The 25,633-nt window shown below is 37.6% G+C and overlaps 1 protein-coding gene across 19 annotated transcripts in view; it reads right to left on the minus strand.

The window, feature by feature from the left end:
• The window catches only part of CFAP70 (cilia and flagella associated protein 70), a 134,853-nt gene that overhangs the window by 43,684 nt on the left and 65,536 nt on the right, over positions 1-25,633 (minus strand). For 10 of the 19 annotated variants that reach the window (XM_070227315.1, XM_001503856.5, XM_070227291.1 and 7 more), the window contains 4 exons: positions 12,971-13,031; positions 12,448-12,642; positions 10,767-10,898; positions 28-153 (listed from right to left, as the gene is read on the minus strand). In XM_070227315.1, coding sequence (XP_070083416.1) covers positions 28-153; positions 10,767-10,898; positions 12,448-12,642; positions 12,971-13,031 — 514 coding nt within the window. Of the gene's footprint in view, positions 1-27; positions 154-10,766; positions 10,899-12,447; positions 12,643-12,952; positions 13,032-25,633 lie in introns of all 19 variants that reach the window. The other 9 variants (XR_011423227.1, XM_023645053.2, XM_070227313.1 and 6 more) reach the window with 1 other exon arrangement.

The following is a 25,633-nucleotide window of genomic DNA, read 5'->3' on the forward strand; positions in this document are numbered from 1 at the left end:
ACAACCACTGGGAAGATGTTTAATTACCTCTTCATAATACACTGCAGCCATTTCAAAGTTCTCATTGACTTCTGCTTCAAATGCAAAGAGTCGAAGCTGTTCACTAGTCGTATAAATGGTTGAAACAGCACCTTGGACATCATCTGGTATGGTCTTGTCAACATCAAGATGTTAGGCAGACAAAATGAAGCAATTATAAGTAGAGAAGTTTTATAAAAATGAACCAGACATGGATTCATGAGGTCTAAAATGATATTGATGTTTCTTACAATCTTGCCAATACAGTAAGAGAGTGAGAGTGAACCAAGAGAGAAATATCAAGAGTGAAAGGGAAGCGCCAATGTATGAATACCAACAGTCGGAACTCATGGAAGTGAGTTAAAATTCCTTAGGGCAGAATTGCTGTCCTCAACTCTCAGGGCAGTTCGAATCCCTAGGCAAGTCGCCTCTAACATCAAACAGCTTCTTTCATTTTCTCTAGTGTACAGGACAAATATCATTTTTCAGGTCCCATGACATGAAAGATGTTGGAAAACACTAGCTAGGGTCTTCAAACATCAAGAAAATGGGAGTCTAAGGGTAAAGCTTTGGAAGTTACATTTATACTTTTAGTGGGATATATAGACAAGACAGATCCTGCAAGGGAGACATTATAGAAATAGCCAGAAAGGTAGGAAGAAACCCAGAAAAATAATATATCCTATAAACCCAGATAGGAAAGTAGGCCTGGTATAACAAGTAATCTCCTGAGTCAGAGGCCATGACCAAGGAAGACCCCCCCAAATTCTTAAATTAGAAGTAAAAATAATGTAAGTGATTTTAACAAGTAGAGTTGCTAAGAGATGTGGAGTAAAGCTAAATTTGAGATGGGCCACAGAAAGCTTCTGACTATTGACTAATGTTTCTGTTCTTTGTCCTTTTTAATTTTGACGATCTTGACCTCTAAATCCCTCCAGCAACACACTTTCATGCCCAAACCAGAAATACTGTACCTCTATAATATCCCACTCCCGGAACCCATGGTTACAAGCTTTCTGCCTTTTGTCACTTAGTCCCCTTAAAACTGTTCTCTGACTTTATTTCCTTCACTTCCAATATGCCTATCATTTCCCAAGTGGATAAGCCTCACAATCAACCACTCATATTACTCTTTCACCAGCATACTCAAGTCCCAAGCATCCTTGTCCTTCTCCTGCACTTGTCCTGAAAACTTCTAAATTAAAGCAATCCTACAATCTGAAGTCTGCCAACTGGTCCTAAGGCAAACTGCATATACATAGAGATATCTGAGCTGCCACAGACTCTTCTGGCATTCAGTCCTAGCTGAAGGTCTTTAATACTCTCAGCAATCTATGTATTTGTCCTTGTTCAACAACATATTCCATAATGTTATGCAGTATCTATATTTTCTTCTCTTTATTCAAGCTTTACATTTAACTTTTATCTCCTTCACTTTCAGTACAGATGTTATTTCTTAGAGGAAATAGAAAACATTAGGGAAGAAATCCCTCAACTTTTGAACCCCACTCCTAAATTGTTTATTTCTGTATCCATTGTATCTCCTTACTTTCAGCCTCAGAGGAAGAGGCATTGCATCCTTCTCTGTTTCAAGGCTAAGCAGTCAATCTAAATTCTTGATCCTTTCCCACTTGTACACCCTGGGATTTCCATCAATTATCCCCTTTCCCTGTTTTCAACTTCTCCAGCCTCTTATTCTTGTTCCCAAACCTGTGGACTAAAGTATGCTAAAAGGTTTTTCATCTTAAGAAGAAAATCTATGTAACTTCTAGCTATTACTTTCCCACATCTTCCCTTCATCTTCCAACTTCTTGAATTTATATTCACCTGCTCCCTAATTTTCAATTCATTATAATTTGTATCCATTCCATTAGCCAATGAAATTTCTATGTAAAGGTTATCAATAACATCCTTATTGTCAAATCCAAAGAAAACTTTTCAGATTTTCTTTTTCTTTTTTCCCCCAGTTTTACTGAGACATAATTTATATACATCACTGTATAAGTTTAAGGTGTACAGCATAATGGTTTGACTTACATATATTGTGAAATGATTACCATAAGTTTAGTTAGCATCCATCATCTCATATAGATATAATAAAAAGAGAAAGCAAAAAAATATTTTTTTCTTCTGAGAAGAACTCTTAGGATTCACTCTCAACAACTTTCATATGTATCATACAGGAGGGTTAACTATAGTTATCAGGCTGTAATTACATCCCTAGTACTTAATTTATCTTGTATCTGGAGATTTGTACCTTTTGACCACCTTTCTCCAATTGCCCATCCCCCCACCCCAGATTTTGTTTTTCTTGAACTCCAAGTAATATTTGACAACGTTGACCACTTTTTCTTCTTAAAATTTTGTTCCCTTAGCTTCTGTGACACCACTTTCTTCTGGCTCTTTTGCCTTTTTAATAATTCACTTGTTTCCTTCATTAATTCTTTTACTCATCCATCCCTTAAATATTGGTGTTTCCTAAGGTTCCACCACCAGCTCACTTCTCTCTCTACTCATGTTTTTCTTGGCAGCTTCATCTATGACCTTAGTTTAACTAACATCTACGTACTCATGGCCCCCCAAATCTCATCTTTAGCTCAGATTTCTCTTTTGAGAAAAACTCCACTAGAGCAAATGTTCAAAACTGAAGTCAACAACACCTGCCTCCCACCAAATTTGCTCATGTCGTATTTCATGTCGAGGTCAATGGTACTACCAGCTACCCAGTTATTGAATTTTAAACTTAAGAATCTTTGACTCCTTTTCCTCCTTACTATTTAATAATCAGTCAATATCGCTAGTTTCAATACCTCTAACCCATAATACTGCTATCAGAACGTTTTTTGTAAAATGTAAATCTGATCACACTATTCTTCAGTATAAAATAATTCAATTTATTGCTGCTAACTACCAATAAGGGGAAAAGTCAAAACTTCTTTGCATGGCATACAAGGCCTCCCTCCGCACTCCCAAATTCCATATTAGGAATTGATCTTGACTTCAACTCCTGCTTCTCTGTCCCTCAACCACATCAACCTCTGCTCCTGAACTATATGCAGTTTCTGTATATGTCATATTCTTTCAAGGTTCCTAGCCTTTGTGATGTTCCCTATGACTCAAATGCTCTGAACATCTACCTGGAGAACATTTTTTTAGCCTTCAAGGCCCAACTCAAGTCACAGCTCCTCTGTGAATCCTCCCCTGAAAGGTCTCAGGGTGAAGTTGATCACTTTTTCTTTAAATTATCCATTAATCTGCTTTACCACGGACACACCTCTATTACAGCACTTACCTCACTCTACTGCAGTGATTTGTATTTTGTGCCTATCTCCTCAACTAGACAGGGGCTCCTTGGGGACATAGGACAACAATAATTACCATCTCATACTCAAGTCTCAATTGCTTTCCAAATCAAATCATCCAAATCATTTGTGCCCAAAGCAAGATTGTTTCTCTTAATCCTAGGATACTGGGCACTCCTCTCCTACCTCTTCCAGGAGGGCTGAACAAGGTGAAAGAAAAAGTGATGATGGCAGAGAAGAAAAAACAGTGAAGGAAAGAGGAAATAGAATAGAGGCTTTGAGGAGGTATAGCTGGTTAGAGACTACCAAGGGGACAAAGAGACTTTGACTTTATCCTTGTTTTCAAACAAACCACTACTACATACATTAAAAAAAGAGCAAATAGGAATGATGTCAGCATCATGGTACAGTGAGCTCTTCCCATAGTCTCTCCCACCCTAAGATACAAAGACATGCATAAACCAACAGAGGACATTCACGCAACACCATAGACATCTGAGAGAGATCCACACAGCCATACATCTAAAGGTGGGGGTGCTGGACCCCCTGGGAGGCAGTGGAAGGAGGTAAGAGGATCTCCTCTCCCTCCCAAGTGGCAGCAATCTAGGGTGCAGGACATCATGCAGTGGCTAGCACGCAGCACTGAGAGGAGAAGGGGAAAAGGCAGCCCTAGACAAGAACACTTGCACTCTCGGAGTTGCGTCCCAGCCTGTGAGAACTCTCCACAGCAAAGCAAGTAAGCCATCCTGGGGGCATCCACACCAAGCTGAGCAGCCCAGGTGGGCAGACAGTAAGTGCAGAGTTGGGGCATGTGAGATCGCACACACAAAAGAAAGCATCCCTCTCCCCACTCCCGCCTGGTGCACACGCTAAGCCAGTTGGCCAGAGCAGGGGATTCCTGCCAGAGCACCTCTGCATACATGGGTAAGGCAGCAGTGGCCAGCAGGCAAATGCAGACAGACCCTGTCAGCACAGCTTCTAATGGACAGGCACATCTGCCAGGGGTTGCAGAGGGTTCAGAAAACACAGCTCCCACCCTCTGCCCAGTGGTGGCAGGTGGCATCTGTGACCAAATACTACCACTATGCAAGGGCAAAAGTCCACTCCATCAAATAGTATGAAGTGGTATATTAACACTCCAGACCAGAAGGAAAATGACAAGTACCCAGAAATCAATCCTGAAGTCGCAGAAATTTACTATCTAAATGACAGAGAATTCAAAATAGTTATCATAAAGAGACTCAATGAGTTACAAGAAAACTTGCAAAGACAGTTTAATAACCTCAGGAATAAAATTAATGAACACAGGAAATTCTTCACAAAAGAGAAGGAAACTATAAAAGAAAATCAGAAACGTTGGAGATGAAAAACACAATGAATGAGATAAAGAAAAATCTGGAGTCCTTAAATAACAGAGCTGATATTATGGAGGACAGAATCAGTAATTTAGAGGGCAGAAGTATAGAAAAGCTTCAGATAGAGGAGGAGAGAAAACTAAGACTAAAAAGAAATGAAGAAATTCTCCAAGAAATATCCAGCACCATTAGAAAATGCAGCATAAGGATTATAGGTATTCCAGAGAAGATAGGGAGAAAGGAGCAGAGAGCTTGTTCAAAGAAATAATAGCTGAGAACTTCCCAAACCTGGGGAAGGAACCAGAATTCCAAGTACACAAAGCCACTAGAACTTCTAATTACATCAATTAAAAAGACCCTCTCCGAGGCATGTATTATTAAAGCTGCCAAAAGTCAATGACAGAAAACATATTAAGGGCAGCAAGGCATAAGAAAACCTACAAAGGAACCCCTATCAGGCTTTAAGTGGATTTTGCAGCAGAAACCTTACAGGTTAGGAGAGAATGGAATGACATATTCAAAATTCTGAAGGACAAAAACTATCCACTGAAAATATCCTTTAGATACAATGGAGAAATAAAAACTTTCCCAGATAAACAAAAGTTGAGGGAGTTCATTGCCACAAGAACAACCCTGCCTCCTACAAGAAAAGATCAAGAAGTCCCTTATGCCTGAAAAAAAGAGAAAGGGTTTACAAAGCCTTGAGCAAAGGAGATCAAAAAACAGACAAAATCAGAAAATTGCAGCTCTCAATCAGAACAGGTTAGCAAACACAATTATAATGTTAAAGATAAAGGGAAGGAAGGCATCAAAAATAACTATGATCACTTTATTTTAATCACAAACTCACAACACAAAATGGAATAAGTTGTGACAACAATAATTTAGAAGGGGAAGAAGAAGGAGAGGGAATCTGCTTAGACTCAGGAAACAAGAGGCTATCAGAAAATGGACTATTTACGAGATCTTTTATACAAACCTCATGCTAACGACTAAACAAAAATCAGAACAGAGACACAAATGATAAAAAAAGAGAAAACCATCACAGAGAAACACCAAATTCAACTGGCAATTGTAAATACACAGGACAAGAAACAAAGGAATTACAGAACGACTGGAAACCAAGAGATAAAATGGCAGCATTAAGCCCTCATACATCAATAATCACTCTAAGTGTAAATGGATTAAAGTCTCCAATTGAAAGACAGAGAGTGGCAGGATAGATTAAAAAACAAGACCCAATAATATGCTGCCTCCACAAAACACATCTCAGCTCTAAAGATAAACACAGGCTCAGAGTGAAAGGATGGAAGGCGATACTCCAAGATAATGGCAAACAAAAGAAAGCAGGTGTTGGGGTCAGCCCCGTGGCTGAGTGGTTAAGTTTGTGCACTCCACTTTGGTGGCCCAGGGTTTTGCTGAGTCGGATCCTGGGTGCAGACATGGTACCGCTCCTCAGCTCATGTTGAGGTGGCGTCCCACATAGCACAACCAGAGGCATTCACAACTAGAATATACAACTATGTACCAGGGGGCTTTGGGGAGAAGAAAAAAAAATTGGCAACAGATGTTAGCACAGGTGCCAATGTTTAAAAAAAAAAATAAAGCAGGTGTTGGGGCCAGCCTGGTGGCACAGTGGTTAAGTTCGCACACTCCGCTTTGGTGGCCTTGGGTTTACGGGTTTGGATCATGGGTGTGGACCTAGCACCACTTGTCAAGCCATGCTGTGGCAGCATCCCACATGAAATATAGGAAGATTGGCATAGATGATAGCTCAGGGCCTATCTTCCTCACCAAAACAAAAAACAAAACGAAAGAAAGCAGGTGTTGCCATACTTATATCAGACAAAGTAGACTTCAAGGTAAAAAAAGCAGTAAGAGACAAAGAGGGCAGTATAAATTGATAAAAGTGACACTTCGCCAAGAAGACATAACACTTATAAATATATATGCACCTAACACAGGAGCACCAAAGTACATAAAGCAACTATTAACAGACGTAAAAGGAGAAATTAACAAAAACACAATAACAGTAGGGGACCTCAGCACCCCACTTAAATCAGTGAATAGATCACCCAAACAGAAATTCAACAAGGAAATGGTGGAATTAAATGAAAAACTAGACCAGATGGACTTAGTAGATATATATAGAATGCTCCACCCAAAATCAGCAGAATACACATTCTTCTCAAGTGTGCATGGAACATTCTCAAAGATAGGCCACAAGTTGGGAAACAAGGCAAGCCTCAATACATTTAAGAAGATTGAAATCATATCAAACATCTTTTTTGACCATAATGCTATGAAACTAGAAATCAACTGCAAGAAAAAAACTAGAAAAGTGATAAACATGTGGAGACTAAACAACATGCTACTGAACAATGAATGGATAAATGGAGAAATCAAAGGAGAAATCAAAAAGTATCTGGAGACAACTGAAAATGAAAATACACCATACCAAGTCGCGTAAGATGCAGCAAAAGTGGTCCTGAGGGAAATTCACTGCAATACAGGCCCACCTTAACAAACAAGAAAAATCTCAAATAAGTAATCTTAAACTGCACCTAACGGAACTAAAAAAGGAACAAACAAAGCCCAAAGTCAGCAGAAGGAGGGAAATAATAAAAATTAGAGCAGAAAAAAGTGAAATAGAAAGCAAAAAACAAACAAACAAACAAACAACCCAGTAGAAAGGATCAATGAAACTGAGACGGTTCTTTGAGAAGATAAAGAAAACAGAAAAACCCTTAGCAAGACTCACTAAGAAAAAAAGAGAAAAGGCTCAAATAAATCAAAGTAGAACTGAAAGAGGAGAAATTACAATGGATACCACAGAAATACAAAGGATTATAAGAGAATATATGAAAAACTATATGCCAACAAATGGGACAATTTAAAAGAAATAGATAAATTCTTAGATGCATACAACCTCCCAAAACTGAACCAAGAAGAAATAGAGAATCTGAATAGACCAATCACAAGTAAAGAGATTAAAACAGTAATCAAAAAGCTCTTCAAAATAAAAGTCCAGGACCAAATGGCCTCTCTGGAAAATTCTACCAAACATTCAAAGAAGATTTAATACCTATTCTTCTCAAACCATTCCGAAAAATTGAAGAAGACAGAATGCTTCCTAACTCATTCTACAAGGCCAACATCATCCTGATCCCAAAGCCAACAGACAACGTAAAGAAGGAAAATTACAGGCCAATATCAAAGATGAACATAAATGCAAAAATCCTCAATAAAATATTGGCAAACCAAATACGGCAATACATTAAAAGGATCATATACCATGATAAAGTGGGATTTATACCAGGACACAGGGATGGTTCAACATCCGCAAATCAATCAATGTGGTACACCACATTAACAAAATGAGGAGTAAAAATCACATGATCATCTCAATAGATGCAGGGAAAGCATTTGACAAGATCCAACATCCAGTTATGATAAAAACTCTAAATACAATGGGTATAGAAGGAAAGTACCTTAACATAATAAAGGCCATATATGACAAACCCAGAGCCAACATTGTACCCAATGGGGAAAAACTGAAAAACATCCCTCTGAAAACAGGTACAAAACAAGGGTGCCCACTCTCGCCACTTTTATTCGACATAGTACTGGAGGTTTTGGCCAGAGAAATTAGGCAACAAAAATAAATAAAAGATATCCAAATTGGCAAGGAAGTAGTGAAACTGTCACTGTTTGCAGACTGTTTCCATATATAGAAAACACTAAAGAATCCATCGGAAAACTATTAGACATAATCAACAACTATAGTGAAGTTTCATGGTGCAAAATCAACTCAGAAAAATCGGTTGCGTTTCTATACTCTAATAACAAACTAACAGAAGGAGAACTCAAGAATATAATCAGAACTGAAAAATAAAATATCTAGGAATAAATTTAACCAAGGAGGTGAAAGTCCTATACAATGAAAACTGTAAGACATTATTGAAAGAAATCGATGATGACATAAAGAAATGGAATAATAGTCCATGCACATGGACTGGAAGAATAAACATAGTTAAAAATGTCCATATTACCTAAAGCAATCTACAGATTCACTACAATCCCAATTGGAGTCCCAAAGACATTCGTGACAGAAATAGAACAAAGAATCCTAAAATTCACATGGGGCAACAAAAGACCCCAAATAGCAAAAGCAATCCTGAGAAAAAAGAACAAAGCTGGAGGCATCACAATACATGACTTCAAAATATACTACAAAGCTATAGTAATCAAAACAGCACGGTACAGGTACCAAAACAGACATACAGATCAATGGAACAGAATTGAAAGCCCAGAAATAAAACCACACATCTACGGAAAGTTAATCTTCAACAAAGGAGCCAAGAACATACAGTGGAGAAAGGAAAGTCTCTTCAATAAATGGTGTTGGGAAAACTGGACAGCCACATGCAAAAGAATGAAAGTAGACTGTTATCTTTCACCATACACAAAAATTAACTCAAAATGGATTAAAGACTTGAAGGTAGGATGTGAAACCATAAAACTCCTAGAAGAAAATATAGGCAGTGCACTCTTTGACATCAGTTTTAGAAGCATCTTTCAAATACTCTGTTTACTCAGAGAAGGGAAACAAAAGAAAAAATAAACAAGTGGGACTTCATCAGACTAAAGAGCTTGTGCAAAGCAAAGGAAACCAGCAACAAAACGAAAAGACAACCCACCAACTGGGAGAAGATATTTGCAAATCATACATCTGGCAAGGGGTTAATCTCTCAAATATATAAAGAACTCATACAACTCAGCAACAAAAAAATAAACCACCTGATTGAAAAACGGACAGAGGACATGAACAGACATTTTTCTGAATATATGCAGATGGTCAATAGGCCCATGTAAGAACGTTCAACATCACTAATCGTTAGGGAAATGCAAATCAAAACTACAAGGAGATATCAATTTACACTCATTAGAGTGGGTATAATTATGAAGACAAAAAATAACAAACATTGGAGAGGATGTGGAGAAAGTGGAACCCTCATACACTGCTGGTGGGAGTGCAAACTCGTGCAGCCACTATGGAAAACAGTATGGAGATTTCCTAAAAAATTAAAAATAGAAATACCAGATGACCCAGCTATCCCACTACTGGATACTTATCCAAAGAACTTGAAATCAAAAATTCAAAGAGAATTATGCACCCCTATGTTCATTGTAGCATTCTTTACAATACCCAAGATGTGGGAGCACCCCAAGTGCCCATTGACTGATGAATGGATAAAGAAGAGGTGGTATATATACACACACACATACAATGGAATACCACTTAGCCATAAAAAAAGACAAAATCGTCCCATTTGCAATAGCACGGATGGACCTTGAGGGTATTATGTTAGGCGAAATAAGCCAGACAGAGAAAGACAAACACTGCATGATTTCACTCACATGTGGAAGATAAACAAACACATGGACAAAGACAACAGATTAGTGGTTACCAGAGGGGAAGGAGTTCGGGGGCAGGCATAAGGGATAAAGGGCTCCATATATATATAGCGACTGACAAATAATAATGTACAACTGAAATTTCACAAGGTATAAACTATCATGACCTCAATAAAATAATTTCTAAAAATGAACAAATAAAGGCAAGACGCAAGCTGTGCAAATATAGATATAAACAGACATGTGGAAGGAAAGCAGACCACCAGTCAAATAGAAAAGGCACGTCTGAAGTGTCATTCTCATTCAGGTATAATATCTGAAAACTCATAGTTTTTCATTTGAATAAAAAATTGAGAATTGCACGCATTCACAGAATAAACAGAATAATTTTTGTTTCACAATTTACATAGTCGATTTTATCTATTTTTTTATCCATCACATTTATGACAGTTATGAAATTTATTTTTCTAGGAAGTTGAAAGAGCACACCTGCTTGTTCTCAAAATTAGTCTTATAATTTAGGCAGTTTCTTATTCATCTTTGTGTTTTCCATGTCCAGCAGAAAGCAGACACCTCAATAAATGTTCGTAGAATTAAGGAAGAAAGGAAGCAAGGAAGGAATCATTCAGAGGAAACCCTGATGCCCTGATGCTCTTGGTTCTTGAGCACCTACCTGGTTCAAGGCCACATGCATCTGATCCACCAAGAACACATAGAGCTCGCTGATAAATGTCTGCAGCTCCTCCTGGCTTTCAAATGATGTTGTCTTCAAGTACTTCTCTCTCACAATCTTTACCACAGCATGCTGCAAGAGACACAGGTCACCCATCTGATAACAGTCCAGCACCATGCTAACAGCACAGGCCTCCCTTGAGCTTCTGGTCTAAGGCTCAGCAGCACTTCAGAAGGTGACTGATTTCTCCCTTGGTAACTGCTAGACTATCACCTCTCTGATTTTTCCTCCAAACAACATGCTCTACGTGACTTCTTTTCTTGACGTCACCATCATCACTAACATGGTCGATGCAGGACTCAAACTGTGTGAAGAGAGCCATAAAGCCAAAGAAAAGCTTTGTATTAAGTTTATGTAGTATATCTCTCATGGTGACCACATGATTCAAGGGAGAAAGGGAGAAAGACCTGCTTTGAGAGTCTGGAGAACGGAATTCTGGTTCTAACCCTGCCACTGTACAACCTCATAAATTATTTTACACTTGGCACCTTGATTTCCTCATTTGTTAAACAGATATGTACTTTTGGTATTACTATCTTATTTCAGAAAATGACTGAGAAGCTAAAGAGAAATAACAGGTGGTGAAGCTTAAAATGCTATACAAATAACATATTTCTGTAGCCAGGACAGTTTCTTCTTTTTTTCCCCTCAGCTAACATTATTTCCAGGTTTTGTACTAAGCACTTTCCATGCATTATATTATTTAATTCTCATAATGACTCTACGTGATAATATTAACATTATCCCTCATTATTAGGCAAAGAAATTGAGGCTCAGAGATGTAAAGTCACTTGACCAAGGTCATCAGGCTAGTAGTGATGGAACCAGGAATCAAACTGAGATGTGCCTATGCCGCCTACTGAGAACAGCCTCTTGCCTCCACGAGCAATAGTTGTTTTTCACTTTATTATTTCCATACGCTTTCTTTGTATCTGTTTAGTACAGTACAAGGCACAAAGTAAGTGTGCATAGAGAGGTGACAGGCAATGTAGTAGTTAAGAACGTGAGTTCTGGAGTCAGACTGCCTGAATTTGAGTCCTATCTTTGATCTTTACTAGCTCTGTGACCTTGGGCAAATTACTTAACCGACTAACTGTATTTCTCCATCTATAAAATTGGGAGTACCTACCTCATAGAGTAGTTGTGAGGATTAAATTAGCAAAATATAAAGCATTTAAAAATTTGGTTTACAGCAAAAAATAAATGTTAACCATTATTATTTGGGAAATCATTATTAAGTAAGTGTTTCTCAAATGATAGTGATTCTATGAACTAGGGAAATGTTTGTTAATGGGAAACAGATATTTAGTCATGGAATCAGTACCAGTTACAGAGCTTCTGCCTGGTAAAGCAACATGAAATCCGGCCCCAAATCTGGCCTAGCCTCAAGTAAAGACTTAGTTTGTTAAAAGCTCACACTCAGAATAGATACTGAACCATTCTAAGGCTCTGCAGGAGTGGAGCTTCTCTTGACATTCTATCATAGAGAACACAGCTCTTTGCACCAAAAACAAGAAAGGTGGAAGCATAGCTGAGCATAATCGGAGAAAAAAAGTAACTGGGTCTGTAGAGAAGATGCTTCATAAAAACCTATGGAATAATTAAATAAATGAATATTTACCTTGAGTTGTTCTTTGAAAGCAAAGTATTTTCCAGAGCAATTAAGTTCATAGCTGAGCTGGCACTTATGTTCCTCCAGGGTTTCACTATCCATATCACTCCCTAGTTTGGCCACCTGTTTTCCAAACATCCTGTGATACTCTTCCAGAATGGCTCTAGAAATGTTTTTGATCTGCATGTGGTAGTCACTCACGGCCTAGGAAAATACAAAATGTCTGGTAAAGAGGCCTTAAGGAGGTTAAGATACAGAACGCAAGTCTGAAACTAGATTGGGTTTTACATTCAACAATACTTTAGGTATAAACTGCCCTTTTCTTTTCAGCTCAGAGACTACCAACAAAAGATTAAACACTATACTATTCACTGTACCCCACTAGTCACAACCAGAACCAGGAAGGAAAATATGTGAAGCTACAATTTCTCACCCCTTCTGGAAAACATACTGAAGAGTCCCTGCCTTATTTTCAAATGAGTGCACTCAACACCTTATAACATTAAAGTTTCACCTTGGCTTTGGCACTTGCCTTCTGAGCTCCTCCTGTCCAACGGGTAAGAGGTGGCCTTGGAGGAATCATTTCCTTGACCCTGTATCAGAAAAACAACAAGAACAAGTTTATTATCTGCAGATTTATGTTCTCTTATTTCCCACCTCCAAAGAGACTGGGGGGTAGATCTAAGTTCTGCACTCCCATTACACTTGAGCACTGTGCTATTCTCTCATGTAAAAGCCTAGATGTGAACCCCAGAACAGTATATGTCTATGGAGCAGGTAGGAAGGAAGCCAGGAAGCAGCTACTCAGAGAGTAGCTAAGTTGTACTTTTGGCTAATTTGAGCCCTGGCTCTACCCTTACACATTTTTAAAAACCATTGTTATGCACAAGAGGCTGCTTGACTCGGGAGCTAGAAAGAAATGGGGGCTATGATTTTAGGTGCACTCAGTAGAGTCTATGAAAGCACAAAGTTTTGGAAATCTAAATGGTAAAGGGAAGTGAAAGCTTTTCTTTCCTTGCCATCTATGATAAGAAGTGTAATCTTGGCGATAATTTATAAGACTGAATTAAATTATGATAATTATATCAGACTTTATGGTGAGTAAGAAAATACATTTTGTCACTGTCAAACTACTTATGCAAAAACTGTACCTTCTATTTTCAGGAGACTTTACAAGGTCCTAGAGGAAATTAAGTTATAGCTCTTTCTCCTTATAGCGTCAGATTACTATTGAAATACATTGGACTACCTTGAAGTTTACAATCAAATTCACAAATTCAACTTTTCTTCTATAGGTCCTATGTAATTGTATACTTCAGCTCATAATTTCTAATTTTAATTTTATGCATTTTAATAGGAATATATCCTTATCATTCAAAACTTGAGGTATAAAATAACATATAATAAACAGTCTCCTTCCAACCTTGTTGTCCAGAACCCAATTTCCTCTGGAAAGACAATGTTATTTATTCATTCATTCAAAATATATACTGAGTGCTTACTATCCATCAGGCACTTTTCCAGGTCCTGAGGATAGAGCATTAAACAAAATAGACAGAAATTCTTGGCCTCACAGAGCTTACATTCTAGTGGGGAAACAAGAATAATAAACAAGATAAATAATTAAGATAAATATGTTAGAGGGAATGGAGAGGAGGCGGAGCAAAAGGCAGGGTAAGCAGACCCGGGACTCTCTCCCCTCCAAACTACAACAAAGGACTGAAAAAAAAAGAAAAAACAACCTGAATTTCAGCTAATGAACCTAATGCCAGGACTCAGAGACCTACAGTATCAAAAGACAGAAGACGGAGCGCCTACTGCCTGCCTCGGAGGAGCTGGAACGGGGTAGGAGAGAACATCCCTCCATCCCCTAGAAACCAGGATCGCAGCGTGGGTCCAGGAAGGAGAAGGGGAGGGGCCGCACGACCAGGGGATCGTCTAGGACTCCTGCCGCTGGTTCAGTGGAAACCCGCTGACGGGGAGAGCTTCCGTGCGCGGGGACCCGATAAACGCAGGGCCCCGGGAGACCAGAGAACAGAACTGATCGAATCCAGATCGGTGCGTGAGAGAAACCGCCCCCACCCCCGCCCTGGCAAAGTGCACTGGGCACCGACATCTTGCCGGAAGGCGGAGAGATCAGAACACGCGGCTCTCGACCCCCATCTAGTGGCGACAGGCTGTAACTGCAACTGAATTCTACCACCATGTGAAAAAACTGCTCCTCTACCATCCAGCAATTTATAAAAGCCCCAGACCAGAAGGAAAACAATAAAAACAAAGAATTAAGTCCTGAGGACTTGGAATTAGGTAAACTAAATGAAAATGAGTTCAGAGCAGCTATAATAAAAAAACTCAATGAGGTAGAGAGAAAGATAGACAAGCCAAGTTCTGGAGTTACTTCACAAAAGAGATTGAAATTACAAGGAAGAATCAAACAGAATTACTAGAGATGAAAAACACAATGGACCAGATAAAACAGAATACAGATTCCGTGAATGCCCGGGTAGATTCCATAGAAGAGCAAATTAGCATAATCGAAGATAGACAGGCTGAATGGCTCGAGACAGAGGAAGAAAGAGAACTAAGGATTAAAAGGAATGAGGAAAGTATTAGAGAGATAGCGGATTCAAGGAGGAGAAAGAATTTAAGGATCACAAGAATTCCCGAGAACGTAGAAAAGGAAAATGGAGCAGAAAGTGTGCTTAATGGAATTATAGAACAGAACTTCCCAAATCTAGGGATTGAGGGAGAAATGTGTGTAGAGGAAGCTTTCAGATCTCCTAGATTTGTCAATGTAAAAAGACCTACTGCAAGGCATATAGTAGTACAAATGGCAAAAAGGAATGACAAAGAAAGAATACTCAGGGCTGCAAGACAAAAGAGAATTACCTACAAAGGAGCCCCTATCAGACTTTCAGCGGATCTCTCTGCAGAAACCTTACAAGCTAGGAGAGAATGGAGTGACATATTCAAAGCTTTAAAAGATAAAAATCTTCAGCCAAGAATACTCTATCCAGCAAGAATATCCTTCAGATATGAGGGAGAAATTAAATCTTTTCCAGACAAACAAAAGTTAAGGGAATTTGTAACCAAAAGTCCTCCACTACAAGAAATCCTCAAGAAAGCTCTCATACCTGAAAAAAGGGAGAACGGGGTCACAAACCACAGAGTAGGGAGACAGATAAATAGAACCAGAATAGGATAGCAAATATTCAACTATAGCATTAGGGTAAAGGTAAGGAATCTACCAAAGCAAGGAGGATCTTATCACTCTAACTACAAACTCATAACACAAGTTGGAACAAGAAGTGAAAATAATAATTTAGGAGGGGAAGAGCAAAGGGACTAAATTAGTCTAGACCAAGTAAGTAAGAGACCACCAGAGAATAAACTATATTATACACGAGATTCTAAATACAAACTTCAGGGTAGCCACTAAACTAAACAACAGAACAGAGCCACAAAACATAAATAAGCAAAAATCTAAGAAACCCAGCATAAGAAATTGCAGTATCGAATGGGTAGGATAAAGCACACAGGAAGAGAAAAGCAGGAAAGCCAGATAATGAGCAATAGATTGACAGCTTTAAGTCCACATGCATCAATAATCACTCTCAATGTAAATGGATTAAACTCTCCAATAAAAAGACACAGAGTGGCAAAATGGATTAAAGAACAAGATGCAACAATTAGTTGCCTCCAGGAAACACACCTCAGCCCCAAGGACAAAGACAGGCTCAGAGTGAAGGGGTGGAGGACAATACTTCAAGCTAATAGCAAGGAAAAAAAAGAAGGTGTTGCAATTCTTATATCAGACAAAGTGGATTTCAAAATAAGACAGGTAAAGAGAGACACACAGGGACAATATATAATGATCAAAGGGACACTTCATCAAGAAGAAATAACGCTTATAAATATCTATGCACCCAACATAGGAGCTCCAAGGATCATAAAGCAACTATTAACATACCTAAAGGAAGATGTTAAAAACAACGCAATAATAGTAGGGGACCTCAACACCCCACTCACATCAATGGACAGATCATCCAGACAGAAAATCAACAAAGAAACAGTGGAGCTAAATGAAAAACTAAAACAATTGGACTTAATAGACATATATAGATCACTTCATCCTAAAAAAGCAGAATACACATCCTTCTCAAGTGCACATGGAACATTCTCAAGGATAGACCATGTGTTGTGAAACAAGGCAAGCCTCTACAAATTTTAAAAAAATTGAAATAATAACAAGCATCTTCTCTGATCATAATGCTATAAGGCTAGAAATTAATTACAAGAAAAAAGCTGAGAAAGGCACAAAGATGTGGAGACTAAACAATACACTACTGAACAAGCAATGGATCATTGAAGAAATTAAAGAAGAAATCAAAAATTACCTGGAAACTAATGAAAATGATAACATGCCATACCAACTCATATGGGATACAGCAAAAGCTGTATTAAGAGGAAAATTCAACGCAATACAGGCACACCTTAACAAACAAGAAAAATCCCAAATAAGCAATCTTAAACTACACCTAACTGAACTAGAGAAAGAAGAACAAATAAAGCCCAAAGTCAGCAGAAGGAGAGAAATAATAAAAATCAGAGCAGAAAAAAATACTATTGAAATGAAAAAGGTGGTAGAAACAATCTATGAAACAAAGAGCTGGTTCTTTGAGAAGATAAATAAAATTGACAAACCCCTAGCCAGACTTACAAAGAAAAAAAGGGAGAAGGCTCAAATAAACAAAATCAGAAATGAAAGAGGAGAAATAACAAGAGACTCTGCAGAAATACAATGGATTATAAGAGAATACTGTGAAAAACTCTATGCTAACAGAATGGATAGCCTAGAGGAAATGGATAAATTCTTGGACTCCTACAATCTCCCAAAGCTCACTCAAGAAGAAGCAGACAATTTGAACAGACCAATCACAAGGAAAGAGACTGAAACAGCCATCAATAGCATCCCAAAGAATAAAACCCCAGGACCAGATGGCTTCCCTGGGGAATTCTACCAAACTTTCAGAGAGGATTTAATACCTATCCTTTGCAAGCTATTCCAAAAAATTAGGGAGGATGGAACACTTCCTAACACATTCTGTGAGGCCAACATCACGCTGATACCAAAGCCAGACAAGGACGCCACGAAAAAAGAGAACTACAGGCCAATATCACTGATGAACATAGATGCAAAAATTCTAAACAAAATTTTGGCCACCAGAATTCAGCAATTCATCAAAAGGATCATACATTATGATCAAGTGGGATTCATACCAGGGACACAGGGATGGTTCAACATCCGCAAATCAATCAACGTGATACACCACATCAACAAACTGAGGAATAAAAACCACATGATCATCTCATAGATGCAGAGAAAGCATTTGACAAGATCCAACAGCCATTTATGATAAAAACTCTGAACAAAATGGGCATAGAAGTGAACTACCTCAACATAATAAAGGCCATATATGACAAACCCACAGCCAACATCATACTCAATGGGCAAAAATTGAGTGCCATCCCCCTGAAAACAGGAACGAGGCAAGGATGCCCACTATCACCAGTCTTATTTAACATAGCACTGGAGGTCCTGGCCAGAGCAATCAGGTAAGATAAAGGAATAAAAGGGATCCAAATAGGGAGGGAAGAAGTGAAACTCTCACTGTTTGCAGACGACACGATCTTATATGTAGAAAACCCCAAAGAATCCATTGGAAAACTCTTAGAAGTAATCAACAACTATAGTATAGTTGCAGAGTATAAAATCAATTTGCATAAATCAGTAGCATTTCTATATTCTAACAACGAACTAACAGAAAAAGAACTCAAGAACACAATACCATTCACAATCGCAACAAAAAGAAGAAAATACCTCGGGATGAATTTAACTAAGGAAGTGAAGGACCTATACAATGAAAATTACAAGGCCTTTCTGAGAGAAGTGGATGATAACATAAGGAGATGGAAAGACATTCCATGTACATGGATTGGAAGAATAAACATAATTAAAATGTCCGTTCTACCTAAAGCAATCTACAGATTCAACGCCCTCCCAATCAGAATCCCAATGACATTCTTTACAGAATTAGAACAAAGAATCCTAAAATTTATATGGGGCAACAAAAGACCCCGAATTGCTAAAGCAATCCTGAGAAAAAAGAACACAACAGGAGGCATCACAATCCCTGACTTCAAAACTTACTACAAAGCTAAAGTAATCAAAACAGCATGGTACTGGTACAAAAACAGGTGCACAGATCAATGGAACAGAATTGAAAGCCCAGAAATAAAACCACACATCTCTGGACAGCTTATCTTCGACAAAGGAGCTGAGTGCAAACAATGGAGAAAAGAAAGTCTTTTCAACAAATGGTGCTGGGAAAACTGAAAAGCCATATGTAAAAGAATGAAAATTGACCGTTTTTTTTCACCATTCACCAAAATAAACTCAAAATGGATCAAAGACCTAAAGGTGAGACCTGAAACCATAAGGCCTCTAGAAGAAAACGTAGGCAGTACACTCTTTGACATCAGTATTAAAAGGACATTTTCGGACACCATGTCTTCTCAGAGAAGGGAAACAATAGAAAGAATAAACAAATGGGACTTCATCAGACTAAAGAGCTTCTTCAAGGCAAATGAAAACAGGGTTGAAACACAAAAATAACCCACTAACTGGGAAAAAATATTTGCAAGTCATATATCTGACAAAGGCTTAATATCCATAATATATAAAGAACTCTCACAACTCAACAACAAAAAAATCAAACAACCCAATCAAAAAATGGGCTGGAGACATGAACAGACATTTCTCCAAAGAAGATATACTGATGGCCAATAGGCACATGAAAAGATGCTCATCATCGCTGATCATCAGGGAAATGCAAATCAAAACTACACTAAGATATCACCTTATACCCATTAGAACGACAAAAATATCTAAATCTAATAGTAACAAATGTTGGAGAGGTTGTGGAGAGAATGGAACCCTCATACACTGCTGGTGGGAATGCAAACTAGTGCAGCCACTATGGAAAACAGTATGGAGATTCCTCAAAAAATTAAAAATAGAACTACCATACAATCCATCCATTCCACTACTGTGTATCTATCCAAAGAGCTTGAAGTCAGCAATTCCAAAAGTCCTATGCACCCCAATGTTCATTGCAGCATTATTTACAATAGCCAAGACATGGAAGCAACCTAAGTGCCCATCAACAGATGAATGGATAAAGAAGTTGTGGTATATATATACAATGGAATACTACTCAGCTGCAAAACAGAACAAAATCATCCCATTTGCAACAAAATGGATGGACCTTGAGGGAATTATGTTAAATGAAATAAGCCAGTTAGAGAAGCATAATCTCTGTATGACTCCACTCATATGAGGAATTTAAAAATGTGGACAAAGAGAACAGATTAGTGGCTACCAGGGGAAAGGTGGGGTGGGGGGTGGGCACAAAGGGTGAAATGGTGCACCTACAACACGAATGACAAACATTAATGTACAACTGAAATTTCACAAGATTGTAACCTATCATTAACTCAATTAAAAAAATAAAAAGATAAATATGTTAGTGATATATACCATGGAGAAAAATAATACAGGAAGGCAGACAGACTATGCTGGGGGCTGGAGGTGGTGGACTGGGAGAGCATATTTCACCAAGGAAAGCCTCCCTGAGATGATAACATTTGAGTAAAGACCTGAGGGAAGTAAGGAAGCAAGTCATGTAGATATCTGGGATAAGGAAATAACAGGCAAAAGGAACAGCAAGCATAAAGGCCTTGCTGCAAGAGTGTGCCTGGCATGTGTGCAGAACAGCAGGGAGGCCAGTTTGGCTGGACTGAAAAAGTGAGAGCAAAGTACATGCAGAATATATAAGGACAAAGTCCTTGTAAGGACTTTGACTTTTACTCAGAGTATGATGGGGAGTCACTGGTAGTTTCTGAGCAGAGGAGTTACATGAGTTGACTTCCATTTCAATACAACCATTATAGAATGCTGTATTAAGAATAAACTGCCCAAATATTCATCAACTGAAGAACAGGAAAACAAAATATGGTATATCCATGTGATGAAATATTATTCAACAATAAAGAAATGAAGTACTGATACATGCTACAGTATGGATGAACCTTGACAACATTATCTTAAATGAAAGAAGCCAGTCACAAAGACCACATATTTTTATGATTCCATTTATATGAAATGTCCAGAGTTGGCCAATCTATACAGACAAAAAGTAGATAAGCCCTTGCCTAGGGCTGGGGGATTGGCATAAGGGTTGGGAGGAAGCATAAAGTGACTGCTAACGTACATGTTTCTATTAGGGGTAACAAAAATGTTACAAAGCTGACTGTGGTGATGGCTGTGCAACTCTGTGAGTATACTAAAAGCCATTGGATTGTATACTTTAAACGGGTGAACTGAATGCTATGTGAATTATATCTCAATAAAGCTGTTATTTTAGAAAAAAATAATAAACTGAAGGGTGGAATAGTAGATGCAGGGACACCAGGTGAGAGATTACTATGGCCCTGAGCAGAAAGTTTATGAAAATTAGATATACAAATCCAGAGTTCAGGAGACAGGTCCAGGCTTGATATATAAATTTGGGAGCGATCAGCATATAGATGGTATTTAGAGCCACGAGACTGGATGGAAACCGAGGGAGTGAGTGTAGATTGAAAAGAAGTCCAGGGACTGAGCTCTGAGGGACTCCACTATTTAGAGGACGGAAAGATAAAGAAGGCCAGAGAGAGAGGGAAAAAACCAGAAGAGTATAGTGTCCTGAAAGCCAGGTAAAGAAAGTGCTTCAAGAAGGATTGAGTAGTTAAATGCTGATGACAGGTCACGATGACCCTGAGAGCAGACCATTGGATTTAACAATGTGGTGGTCATTAACAGCCTTGCTGAGACTATTACCCAGAGACAAGTTATTGGAAGTGAATTACTAGGTTCAAAGATGCATGCATTTGTATTTTAATAGCTACTACCAAATTGCCCTCCACAGGAGTTGTACCACCAATTTATGCTCTCACTAGCTCGTATGAGAGGACCTGTTTCTAAATATTCTTATCAACAACATAATGAGTTATCAAGCCTTTTTGATCTTCTGCAATTAAAAAAAAACAAGGTATTTCAGAGTAGTTTTAATTTGCATTTCTTTTATTATGAAAGTAATTGCACTTCGTTTCATGTTTAAGAATGAATTAAATTTATATGTATTATTATACATTGACATAGATTCAGCAGTTTGGTACACACATGCCTCAGCCAGAGACCAAAGGCAAATAATCTCTTATGAATATTGGGTCCTATTTTCTATCACTAACTAGTCATTCTAATCGGCCTTTGCACTATATATTGTCACTATATATATTTATATCTTCATATTTACACTATATATTGGAGGAGAAATCTGCCTTCTACCTCCTTACAGCCAAAGAAAAAACTTACAGCTAATAACTATTTCTCACTAAAAAAGTCTAAGAATATTTAAAAGTTGATATAGCATAATTTAAAAAGTACTATATATAGTCAAGCTAAATTGATAAAAAGTCAGAGATAAAAACAATGATTAAAAAAAGAGCTCAGTGATGGAGAACAGATCAGTGGTTGCTAGACCTATGGGTGTGGAGTGGGTAAAATGGGTGAAGAGTGTCAAATGGTACAAACTTTCAGTTATAAAATAAATAAGTCATGAGGATACAATATACAGCATGGTGACTATAGATAATAATACTGTACTATATACTTGAAAGTTGCTAAGGTATAGATCTTAAAAGTTCTTATCACACGAAAAACAAAATTTTTGTAACAATGTATGGTAACTATGTTAATTAGACTTATTATGGTGATAATTTTACAATGCATATGAATATCAAATCATTATGTTGTACACCTGAAACTAATATGTTATATGTAAATTATACTTCAATAAAATATTGCTTCTGCATTTGCTATAAAACTTTCATTAACAATGCTATTATTCTGTCACTCAGTATTCCCTATGTGAGAGCTCAAAAGAGAAATTTGTTTTAGAATTTAATGCCAAGAAAAAAAATCTGTTCTCTTTTGGGTCTAGTGTGCATCCTCCTCTATGATTAGAATTGCATAACTTACAGGGATTCCCTTTTTGTTAGACAACTCAGATTTGATGATTATTCCTGCCAGCTCTATTTAACACTTGCTTCCTTTTTGTTTCCATGGCTTAAGTTCTTAACTTTCTATTTCTAGATTATCAACCTTATTTTATATATATCATTTATGGTAAATAGTCTCAAGTTATTTCTGGAAAGGGACTAACTGAAAAGTTTTAAAAAGTTTAAGAACTCTCTGGTATAAAAGATGAATGTGCCACTACAAGCAGGTAATTCTCAAAAGGAGACTTCCAAATGACTAATGAATATGTGAAAAAAAATGTTTAATCTCACTAAAACATTTGTAATGTGGATTAAAGTTAAAATTAGAAACTTTCTTTTCCTGTCAAAATAGCAAAAATAAAAAACTATTGTGTTGGTGAATGTATGAAGAAACAGCAGTCTCATATATTGCTTGTGGAACTGCAAACCTTTTGGAAGGCAATTTGGGGATATTTATCAAAAGCCTTAAAAATATCTGTAATAAATAGTCTTCAACATGGAAGCTTTTATTTCCTTTCATCCTTCATTGAGCATGGTGCAAGTCACATCAAGAGGTGAGGTCTAGACATCAGCAAAATGGCAGAGTAGAGAACTCCATACTCCTATCCCTCCACAGAAACATTGAAAAACCAACCAGAAACTGTCAGAACCAACTTTGTCAGAACTCTGGAAGACAGGTAAAGGTTTACGGCAACCAAGTGAATACCAAATCAAGAAAAACACAATTAAAAAATAGCAGGAAAGCTTAGCAGTATTTTTACTTGCCCTTGCCCCACTGCCCCCATCCCCAACTCAGTGGCAGTCTTGAAGATGGCAGCCCACATCTCGAGTGTGGCACACCAGTCCCTGATTCTGGAAGAGCAAAGGAGACCTTATTTGCAAGTTACCATGTTTGTTCTAACCTATCTTGGACTACCTGAAGGACTGACATAAGGCATTTGATTCTATTTCTCCTAACTTAAAACCCATTCAGTGTAGAAAAGCAGTGGGTGGGCACTACTCAAAAACATTTTAAGGTTATCAAAAACCCATAGCTCTGTGGGACAAAAGATTATGGTTAAAACACACAACAACCACTTAAGGCCTAGGGGGAAAAGCCAGAGAGTTTTTTTGGAAGATTAGGGTATTCAAAAGTACTTGCATACACTGGGAAATTTAGAAAGCCACATACATGCCCAAGACAGGATATATGCTCAGAAAAGACCTGAGAAGACCCTAAGCTGATCTATAGTCTCAGTGCAAGCAGAAAGTAAAAGCTAAGGCAGAATTATAAACAGCCTGGTTAAGAGTTAAAAGAATGGCATGGCACAGAGCCATCTGCAAAGACAGAAAAAGAGATTTTGTTTACTAGTTTGTTTACGTTAAGATACTAGCATTCAACAAAGTCTCAGTCAAAACACTGGCTGAGCACAAGCTACAACTTCAACAATCAAGAACAGCCAACCCCGGGGATCAGGAAAATCTGATTTCCAAAGTTCCCACATTATAGTACCCAAATGGTCAGTTTTAAACAAAAAAAATAACATGTACAAAAAAACATAAAAGTATGGCTCTTTCAAAATAAAAAAGAAACTGACAGAAACCGTCCCTGAAGAAGCCCAGACATTGGACGTGCAACAAAAAGATGTTAAATAAACCAATTTAAACATGCTCAAAGAGCTAAAGGAAACCACAAAGTACTAAGAGAAACCAGGAAAATGATGTATTAACAAAATGAGAATATCAGTAAAGAAACAAGAATTATAAAAATTATAAATAGAAAGTCTGGAGTTGAAAAGTACAATAACTGAAATGAAAAAGTCACTAGAGGGTTCAAGATTGATCAACAGAAGGAACAACCAGAAAACCCGAAGATAGGACAACTGAAATTATCCAGTCTAAGGAACAGAAAGGAAAAAAAAATGAAAAAAAGTGAACAGAGGCTAAAATCTGCAGGATGCCATCAACATACACATACGCATAACCAACATACACATTATGGGAATTCCAACAGAAGAGACAGGGAAAGGGACAGAAAGAATTTTGAATAAATAATGGCCAAAACCTCCTCAAATTTGATGAGGAGTACACATACGAGAAGCTTGACAAACTCCAAGCAAGATAACCTCAGAGAGATCTACATACAACACATTAGAATCAAATTGTCAGAAGCCAAAGGCAAAAGAAAATCTCAAAAGCAGTGAGAGGAGTGACTTGTCACATAAGATTAACAGATAATTTCAATAATGTCAATAAGATTAACAGATAATTTCCTATCAGAAAGCATGGAGGTCAGAAGGCACTGGGGTAACATCTTTAAAGTTCTGAAAGAAAAAAAATGCCAACCACGAATTCTGTATCTGGCAAACTATCTTTCAAGAATGAAGGAGAAATTAAGACAATCCCAGATATACAAAAGCTAAGACAGTCTGTTACTGAGATCTACCCCATAAGAAATGCTAAAGGGAGCCCTTCAAGCTGAAATGAAAGGACACTTGTCAGCAACTGGAAGGTAAATGAAGAATAAAGAACACTGGCAAAAGTAAATATGAAAGCCAGTATTATTGTACTTTTGATTTGTAACTCCTCCTTATCTCTTTTTTTAGAAGGAAAATGCAAAAAAAATTATAAATCTTTGTTAATAGGAACACAATGTATAAAAATATAACCTGTGACAATAATAATATAAAGAGGGAGGAATGGAGACATAGAGGAGCAGGGTATATAGTATTAAATCTAGCTGATAGTATTAAAACCAGGTTGTTATAGGTTTAAGCTGTTAATTGTAATCCCCAAGGTAACCACTAAAAAAATAGCTAAAAAAATATAAAGAGAAGGAAAGAAGAAGGGAATCTAAGTGGTATATTGTAAAAAAAAATCAAATATAAAAAAGGCAATAATGAAGTAATTCAAGAACAGAAAACATATAGGTCATGCAGATAACAAATAGATATGTGGTAGAAGTAAATCCTTCATTAGTAATCACATTAAATGTAGATGGGTTAAACTTTCCTATTAAAAGGCAAAGCTTGGCAGATCAGATTAAAAAAAAAAG

Source organism: Equus caballus, chromosome 1 (genome assembly GCF_041296265.1).
Source record: "Equus caballus isolate H_3958 breed thoroughbred chromosome 1, TB-T2T, whole genome shotgun sequence".
Lineage (NCBI taxonomy): Eukaryota > Metazoa > Chordata > Mammalia > Perissodactyla > Equidae > Equus > Equus caballus.